The following is a 10,055-nucleotide window of genomic DNA, read 5'->3' as shown; positions in this document are numbered from 1 at the left end:
GCTATTATTATATTGAATGGAATTAATAATAAGTAATATTTAAAATACTTTTTTTAAAAAACAGGCCTTAATGAAATGTACCGTACGAGTAATTGCAAAACTCCACGACTCCAGGAAGTGGCCCCGAAGCTTGCCACAACGTAAGGGGACCGTGGTGATTTACAGCCAACGTTAGTTGAGCGTGGACGATTAGACCCAAGCCGAAAAATAACATTTCAAAAAGATTGTTTAAAATATATTTTTTTATGATAGAATATAGTATTGTCATCAGTATGACATAAGTATACGAAGTTTGCAGTCGATGATACCACATTGGGGAAGTGGGTTAAAATTGAGTTACAAGATTTGAGGATATGTTGAGGATATGACAACAACAGAGTGAGTTAAATAAAAGCGTGTAAAAACACGTGTTCTGCCTAAATGATTTTAATCTAGTTAACAAATCTGTTTTATCTGCAGAGTTCGCTGGTTGTCATGTGGCTGATCAATTGGAAATATGGCTTTTTCTCCGGGTTCTGTTTTTCCCTCTACATTTAGAATCAACATGCATTTAGAGTATTTGGCTGCTATAAATTTCCACCTTAAGAGCCAATTCGTTGAGCTATCATTTGTGGCCAGGTCGCTTGTGAAAAAGCGCTACGTAGCTCAGTTGGCCTTACCTGGTAAAATAAAAAGTTGAGTTGATCGTTATACAAGTGTGTTTTAGCAGTTGTAGAATCCAAAAAATATATTTCCATATATGCCCGGCAACCCTGTCACAATACTTAAAACGAATAGCACAATGTGATTTATCAAACCATGTACAGCTGTTTGAGTTAAGTTCGTACTACTTGCCGAATTAAACTGTATGTGGACGCTCCGGAAAAAAAGTGGTATCAAAGTAAACATTTAGGTATTTTTTAATATTGTATTTTATTAAACTTCACAGTTACATGTATTCTCTGGATTTTAAGACACTTCACCCTGTATTTTAAAGAAAAAGTTGGGAGTGCGTCTTTTAATCAAGTAGCAGCGTGCGTGTGTAGACAGATTTTTTAAAATCATTTTTTATTGGTAATGGGAACAGGTCTGGGGTGAGTTTTGTTTATCGGAGTAATCTGGAGAATACAGCTCCACGCGTCCTGCTCCATTGGACCAGAAACACGAAAAACAGCCTGGAGATCATTGTTATTGTTTATTTACTCAAGAAAGGCTCGCGGAGTTCTTCAGGCTGTCTTTCAGAAGAGTCCTGCCATGTTTTCACAGTCGGGTGCCATTTTGCTTTGTGTAATCACAACTTGAATGTTGCAGTTAACCTTTCAGCATTGAGATGTTTGGTCAATACCATTTACACTATATGTTTTAGCTGTGTGAGGAACCCATGCACAACAGGGGCATAACGTATCAACTCCACGTGGAAAGGCACCCGAGTCAGGAATCAAACGCCGCAGGCCCTTCTTGCAGCGATGTGCACAAGTGTTCCCGTTGTCCCACCCTGCTGCCCAACTCCTGCCAAATTTTTGACAGCCTGTTTGGGGCAGCCTCCTAGAGGTCGAGATTCTTGAGGCTGTAAACCCCCCCCCCCCATCTGTCACATCACCTACACGAATTGCACAACTAAAACATGGAAGTAGCGCAACTCTAATACAAGGACGGAGTTGAAGAAAAGACTCGTGAAGGCTGGTATGGAGTATAGTGTAATATGCTCACAAGCGTTGACTCGTGAAAAAGGGCAGACCTTAAGAGACTGGAACATCATTGGAACCTCATTTGCCAGTAAAAAATATAATTGGTTTTTTACCTATTTATCTGGCAACAAAACTGACACCTTTTTTACAAGGAGTCATGTTTGCATAGACCACAATACCTGCAGTCATAATGCAAACAAAAACAACTCTAATGTATGCACTGTCCTTGAAGTTGATTGCGCCTTTTGGCGTCATCTGGTCCAACACCATGTGAAACTAGGCTGTAAGGAAAGCTGTCTCGGGTGTGGACCAATCAACTTCAAGGACAGTGCATACATTATCAGAGTTATGTTTTTTGTTTGCATTATGACTGCAGGTATCGTGGTCGATGCAAACATGACTCCTTGTAAAAAAGGTGTCGGTTTTGTTGCCAGATAAAAGGGTAAAAAACCAATTATCAGACTGGAACATCTAAGATGTGGGGATTGTGTGCCACCGCATGGGAGAAAACAATAGAAAGAGGAATGAGGGAGTTTGAGATCTGACTCGGAGAGAGAAGCCTCGTGAGAACATCTCGACCAGGTAAGTGATGTGGTCTGGGCACATTTTGCAAAGTGGCCGCCTGATGAAGGAAGTTGGGAAAGAGGCCAAGAGGCAGGAGCAGACATGCTGCTCGATTTGAAGGAAGTGGGAGGATGTGTGGGGGGGGGGGGCGGGGGGGGGAACTTACGGTCACATGGAGAAAAGTTTAAGATCGGACGACATCGAGGGAGATTGGGCCAAACACCGGCCACTGGGCAGAGACACATCAAGGAGGAAGATGCTACAGCATCAGTGGATGCTGCCATGTCTACTTTCAGGTTGCGGAGCAACAAAAACGAGACCCTGGTTTGGAAACTTGACCTCATCAACAACACAACCTGGGAGGACTGGCTGCACCTCAGAAATCGCCTGTTTCAACTATGTGTAATGCGAGCAAGGATTGAGGGGGGGCGGAATCTGGGTCACGTGGGGAGTGGGTGGAGTTAGGGTCACGTGGGGGAGAGGATTTAGGGAGAGAACCGGAAAAAAAGGGGGAGTTGAGACGGAGTGAAACACGAGGAGGCCACGCTGGGCAAGAGGGAGAGTGGCGCGGTCGCCACGCGGTGGGAGACGTCGACACCGACAGCCATCGGTGTCAGACGAAGAGAGCTAACGGGGCAGTGAGAGGCTAGCTGTGTACGGGGGCAGCAGTGACGCTAGATAGCGGAGCAGCGGTGTGGCTGCAAGGATTGCCTATCGGAGCAGCAGGGAGACTGCATATCGGAGCAGCAGGGAGACTGCACAACGGAGCAGCCGAGGGCTGTGGAGAGGTCGTCGAGCGGGATGCGGGCCTGAGCGAGACGCCGTGGTACGGAGATTCTACGAACCCAATAAAGGACAACGGAGATCGACATCTGAGAGAGAGTCCTTTATTACATATGTTTTAAATTTTGTGAATGATCATTGATGTAAACTTTGTAACTCCCAACAGATTAACACAGGATCCAACAACATTGACAATAATCAGTAGTTACTTTTCAACATTTTCCCCCCCCTGACACAACTGGATTTGTTGCAGAAACACTGAAAACACATCGGAGAGCGAGCGGCACCGCACAACCAAACAAGTGAATTTAGCAGCATGCATTGCTCGCCTAGGCCACCAGCCTCGACAGCCGATCGTACGACTGCCAAGGGTCGAGAGCCATTGCATGTGCAGCGCGGTGGTAACGCTCGCGCCTCACGGCAAGGAGTTCATGCGTGGAGTTTGTGGTCTGTTCTCCTGTCCTGCACGGATACTAAAACTAAACTGAGCTATTTAGCTCTTTTTCAGAAGCGACCTAACCAGAAATTATAGTGCAATGAAGTGGCTTCTGTCGAAATTTGTAGCAGCCAAATACTCTTAAATGCACGATTCTAAATGTGGAGGGGAAAAACCGGAGGACCCAGAGAAAAATGCACGTGACCACGGGGAGAGACACGCAAACTCCAAATATACAGCAGGCGTCAAGGGTCGGGATCGAACCCACGACCTCCTGTACACCAGGTGTCTGTCTACTTGACGGACCTGTTCTCCACCTGAGGACAGCTGCTTGCGTTGTGGCCGAAACGTCGTGAAAATTATTTTATTATGTTTTATTTTTATTATTTTATTACTTCCCTTCTACGTGACTTTACCGAAAGAACCAAGAAGACAGGTGAGGTAGTTAACATCTCCCCACCGCGGATACAGTCATTACAAAACGCATTCGCAAGATAAGTCTGCCAATGCTCGATAGAACCGTGCGGGGTGAGGGGGGGGGGGCATTGGCAACAGCTCAGTCGCTGTCCCACTCACTGGGTGCAAGCGGCATGAAGTCGCGCGACACGTCGTACTCGTAGCCTGCGTCGCCGGGCTTCAGGCGCCGCCGCTCAAAGCCGTGGTCCATCTCGCGCTTGCTCAACACCAGCGCCGCGTCGCTCACGGCATTGAGGTCCTCGCCGCACCCGCCCAGCGACTCCTGCCGGCCACGCGGTGACGGTGTGAATCCCGTCCATGTATAATAAAGGACGTTGACGACACACAGCTTGGTCTCCGTCTCTGTCTTTATTCTTATGCCGCTCACACTCCGCTGGACCCGACCGTGGACCGGCTGTTCCACTGTCGCGCCCCGCGCGCTGTTTCCGTCAGTTGCACTCCCGCACACCGCTGGCTGACGGTGTGCTTGGAGCCGTCTCCAGCCGCTACGTGGCCGATGGCGCTCGAGACCTCCCACGGCTCGACGTGGTCCCGCTTCGAGTCTATGCCAACTGCCACGAGCCTCTTCCGGATCCCCCCTTATATTCCCCTCTCTCGTCATCCCGTCTCCACCTTCCACCACGCCCTTTCCCAACCTTCCAGGTCACGCCCTTCACTTAGCGCTAGGCCTCGGCAAGGTAAGGTAAAAGTGTAAAAACAACGAGCCTACCTTTACCCTACCTTTTACCTTACCACAATACAATCACTCTACCCTACCTTTTACCCTTTAGCAGGTAAGGTAAAAGGTAAAAAGCAACGAGCCTACCTTTTACCCTACCCTTTACCCTTACCCCTTGGCATGTCGACACCTTTACCCTTTTACCCGATAAAAAGGGTACAATTACCTTACCTTGCCGAGGCCTACTTAGCGCCGCCCCCCCCCGGCTCCGCCCCTAGGCTCCGCCCCTGATCATCCGGGCATCCGATTGGACCGGAGGTGGGCGGCGGACCTCCCCATACGCCCACCTTACTGGGCCCCGCCCCCAATACTCCGGGCGTCCAATTGCCCCAGAGCTGAGCGGCGAAACCTCGCTTACGCTCGCATTACACATGCGAGCCGATTTGGAGATTCTCGGCAGCTCGGGATCCCACGCGATAGAACACTGGAGACAACCCCTGGGCGAACTGTTACGTCTCGAATGCACATCGGATCGCTGAGTGTGTGTCGATGTGTGCTCACCCGTATTTTCAGCAGCAGGCGAGTGAGTTGAGTGGTGGACAGCTGTCGGATCAACTCTCCATGTCGCTCACTCTCCCTGAGTCTCTCCACGCTTTGAGGGACATCTACCTCACACACACACACAACATCAGCATCTTAACAACTCACTATCATGCCGCTTGTTTACCGAGGAAAGCCTCACTGTGCAATTCCAATTGAGTAATTTTCAGGTATCATCTTCTTGGTTCTTTCGGTAAAGTCACGTAGAAGGGAAATAATAAAAAAAAAAACATAATAAAATACAATTCTCACGACGTTTCGGCCACAACGCAAGCAGCCGTCCTCAGGTGAAGAACAGGCCTGTCGGAAAGACAGCGTCTGAATTTTTTTTGTCTTTCCGACAGACCTGTTCTTCACCTGAGGACGGCTGCTTGCGTTGTGGCCGAAACGTCGTGAGAATTGTATTTTATTATGTTTTATTTTTATTATTTCCCTTCTACGTGACTTTACCGAAAGAACCAAGAAGATGAATCCCTGCAGTCACGAAAGCTTTAAATCGAAATTTAATTTTCAGGTACTTTTTCAGAATTGGGATGTTTAGCCAATGATAGTTAACACTGCATGGGAGGAAACCTCAGAACGTGGAGAAAACCCATGCAGGACGGGAGAATATACAAACTCCACGCAGGAAAGCGCTTGAGTCGGGAATCGAACCCAGGGACTTCTTGCTTCTAGATTTGAAGCTTTCGTGACTGCAAGGATTCATATTCTTAAGTTTTTTCGGTAAAGTCACGTAGGTAAAACATTAAAATTAATAAAAGTAAAATAAAATAAAAATCACGACGTTTCGGAGGCAACACAAGCTTCCATCTTCAGGTGGAACCGTCACAGCCACGACAGCTGTATCAAGTAAATGAGAGATTGCAAGAGCTACCACTCCGTATATATAATGGTTGGAGAGGGGGGAAGGGCTCAACCTCTTAAGCCTCACCTTACCATATGAATAAAAAAGTGTGCCGTACTTGGCCCTTCCCCCCTCTCCAACCATTATATAAACGGAGTGGTAGCTCTTGCAATCTCTCATTTACTTGATACAGCTGTCGTGGCTGTGACGGTTCCACCTGAAGACGGAAGCTTGTGTTCCCTCCGAAACGTCGTGATTTTTATTTTATTTTACTTTTATTAATTTTAATGTTTTACCTACGTGACTTTACCGAAAAAACCTAAGAATATGACTTCTTGCTTGTGATGCGGTGTTGCACGTGCAATGCTCTCAACCCTCCAGAATCTGAATATTTATACTGGAGGAATCCGATGAGCTTTTAAGATAAGCTCATCGGATTCCTCCAGTATAAATGTGTGCTCCTAATCTCAGCTGTATAAAAGACACCTGGGAGCCAGAACTCTTTCTGATTGAGAGGGGGTCAAATACGTATTTCCCTCATTAAAATGCGTTAAAAAGCGTTTTTCTGGATTGTGTTGTTGTTATTCTGTCTCTCACTGTTCAAATAAACCTACCATTAAAATTATAGACTGATCATTTCTTTGTCAGTGGGCAAACGTACAAAATCAGCAGGGGATCAAATACGTTTTTTCCCTCACTGTAAATTAAGCTGAGGGTAAGAGGAGTGAAGTAACCAGGGAGGACTCACTCACAATCCTCACCCGATTCTACTCTTGCGTACAGGCGATATGTTGCGCAGCGAAATGCCAAATGCGAGGTCTGCTAGCCGACGCCTCCGTTCAATGACTCCAGTGGTTTAATATATGTCCGAACAGTTTGGGCTGCATGGCCACAATCGTACTACTCTGGCTTGTGTCTTTAATTTTCCGTGTATGATTCCCAGTGTGGTAACTACATTATCAGCTCAGGGGGTGCGGCAATCGATGAGGTGGAGCCCCAATATCTGAGTTGTCTCGCTGGGTCGCACCTAGAGGCTATTTTATATCACGGCTCCTCTTGCATAACCACAATCTTTACTGCTCACGGTCTCGAACATTCAACGCTGTAGGGGCGCTCCATCTTCGCTTTTGTTGACAACAAATCTCACGGTGGTTGTCAAGGCGGTTCCAACCGGGGGGGGGGGGGCAAGGCACCCCCAGCCCCCACGCTCGTCATTCTACAGATGATTCCACTCGTGAAGGAGATGTACGCATCGTCCCGTTGATGTTCTTTCTGATGCGCTTGACAATTGTGACCACCGTCGCCTTCGAGGAGGAGGAGTGTCAAAGCCAGGACGAGGTGCGATGTCGAATGAGGGGGGAGGAGGGAGGGGGGTGTTTTGTGTTTTTTTCTTATCTCACCGGAGAACGCGGAGAACGCGCGGAGCGGGACGATTCTGCGCCGCACGCGGCTCGAGTCGTGCTCCGCGTAGTCGAGAACGAGCGCGGGGGGGCTCAGCCGCACCCCACAGCGCAGCGGCACGTGGGGGGGCATGGGCTGTGACGGGGTGGGGAGGGCAAAGACATTTTTTTAATTTCAAAATCCCCCGTATAGCCATAACAGAACGTTGGAGAAAGTGCTGTTAGCGAGCACCTTTCAAGGCTGGCACGGTACACGAGGGAGTGGGTGGCCAGCACCATGCCCAACCGCCTTTGTTGTCCCCAGTGGCGATGTTTTTGCACACCGCACCATGTACTAATTTGAGGCTGAGTCGACCTAAGGGAGGCCCAGGACTGGATCAGATAATCGCCATTGGTGTTGGCCGTGAGCGGGAATCGAACGCGGGTCACCATGTTCGCAGTGTAGCGCGGGTCGCTTACTGCTACACTACAGACTGGGGGTGGACACATACAGACACACGTACACTCGTAACACAGCTCAACATTCGTGCACAACACGGTGGCCTTAAAAGAAAACATTAAGCAGACGACGTTTCGGGCAATTGTCCTTCATAGCTCTTCACAGCACCAGATAAAGTGGAGAAGAGTTAGATACTTAAACGCACTTGTTTACACCACGGGGCCTGGTTAGAAATGTTTGGGAATTCAGTTCACCATGGGAGTCCAGTTCACCATGGGAGTCCAGTTCACCATGGAAGTTCAGTTCACCATGGAAGTTCAGATCACCATGGAAGTTCAGTTCACCATGGAGATTCAGTTCACCATGGGAGTCCAGTTCACCATGGGAGTCCAGATCACCATGGTAATTCAGTCCACCATGGAAGTTCAGTTCACCATGGAGATTCAGTTCACCATGGGAGTTCAGTTCACCATGGGAGTCCAGATAACTATGGTAATTCAGTCCACCATGGAAGTTCAGTTCACCATGGAGATTCAGTTCACCATGGGAGTCCAGTTCACCATGGTAATTCAGTCCACCATGGAAGTTCAGTTCGCCATGGAGATTCAGTTCACCATGGGAGTTCAGTTCACCATGGGAGTCCAGTTTACCATGGGAGTCCAGTTCACCATGGAAGTTCACCATGGTAATTCAGTTCACCATGGAAGTTCAGTTCACCATAGGAATTCAGTTCACCATGGGAGTCCAGTTCACCATGGAAGTTCACCATGGTAATTCAGTTCACCATGGGAGTCCAGTTTACCATGGGAGTCCAGTTTACCATGGGAGTCCAGTTCACCATGGGAGTCCAATTCACCATGGTAATTCAGTTCACCATGGGAGTCCAGTTCACCATGGAAGTTCAATTCACCATGGGAATTCAGTTCACCGTGGGAATTCAGTTCACCATGGGTAGGGGTCAGCAACCTGTGGCTTCGGAGCCGCACGCGGCTCATTAAGGAATGTTTAGTGACGTTATTTATTAAGATCTCGTATTCGCCACACGCATCGCGTGCATTGTCAGTAGACCCCCCCCCGCCATAGGGGCCGTCCATAAATGACGTCACGCACCTGGGGGGGGGGTCAGACATTTGTGACGATGCGTGACGAGGGGGGGGGGGAGAAATGTGACGTCACATTAAAATGCGCAACTTTAAATTAATTTCGACATTACCGAAAGAACCAAGAATACGTGTTTTATTGTTTTATTTTTATTATTTTATTATTTCCCTTCCACGTGACTTTACTGAAAGAACCAAGAATACGTGTATTTTATTGTTTTATTTTTATTATTTCCCTTCTACGTGACTTTACCGAAAAAACCAAGAATACGTGTATTTAATAGTTTTATTTTTATTATTTTATTATTTCCCTTCTACGTGATTTTACCGAAAGAGCCAAGAATACGTGTATTTTATTGTTTTATTTTATTATTTCCCTTCCACGTGACTTTACCGAAAGAGCCAAGAATACGTGTATTTTATTGTTTTAATTTTTATTATTTTATTATTTACCTTTTACGAAACTTCACACTCGGCAAAGTTTGCGCGTTCGTCTCCGCGAAGGCGGATTTAGCTGACGTTTAACAAAGCGTGGCTCCGTTGCGATAACAGCCCAAATTACTCACGACTTTGACGCTTTTTAACACAGCCAACTAGTAAGGGTTGTCGCGTAAACAGAACGTGCCAATTCGTGGCGGGTTTTAACGACACATTTATATATTTACGCGATTTAACCCCAAAAAACCTCTTTTATGGACGACGTTGACGCTGACAATTCATTTAAGCGTCCCTACCGTCCGCTTGCTTTTCCCAGTCCGTATAGGCGCCAGCACGAAGCTGATTGGTCGAGCCACCCGTTGCTGGTCACGTGCTCCTAACCGCGCGCCCATGCGCACTACGAAATGTAAAGCGGGCGTCTCCCGGGGCAACAGATGCCCAATGACGTCACTACCGTTCGTGAAACGTGGACGCATTTTTTTGTATAAACATGTTTTTTTTCTCTCTATCTTTTTGTAACTCGTGCCGCGGTATACATATAATTGGTATTGGTTTTGTAGATACTTTTGAATGATCAAATAAAGTCAATGTTGATTTTTTTTTCAACAAAAGTTTTGCAACGTCCGGGCTCACGTGGCGAGGGGAAGAC

The 10,055-nt window shown here is 47.3% G+C and overlaps 1 protein-coding gene across 1 annotated transcript; it reads right to left on the bottom strand.

Annotated features, from left to right (window-relative positions):
• Positions 1–3,104: 3,104 nt before the first annotated feature.
• Positions 3,105–9,948, bottom strand: CEP19 (centrosomal protein 19). Its single transcript, XM_078607373.1, has 4 exons — positions 9,703–9,948; positions 7,430–7,565; positions 5,147–5,250; positions 3,105–4,189 (listed from the first exon to the last, which is right to left on the bottom strand). Exons 1-4 carry the CDS (start codon positions 9,880–9,882, stop codon positions 4,007–4,009), a joined length of 603 nt encoding a protein of 200 aa, XP_078463499.1. The 5' UTR covers positions 9,883–9,948; the 3' UTR covers positions 3,105–4,006.
• Positions 9,949–10,055: the final 107 nt, after the last annotated feature.

The sequence above is a fragment of the Lampetra planeri genome, chromosome 27 (assembly GCF_965212315.1).
Source record: "Lampetra planeri chromosome 27, kcLamPlan1.2.h2, whole genome shotgun sequence".
NCBI lineage: Eukaryota > Metazoa > Chordata > Hyperoartia > Petromyzontiformes > Petromyzontidae > Lampetra > Lampetra planeri.
This window is presented reverse-complemented; position numbering and strand designations above follow the sequence as displayed.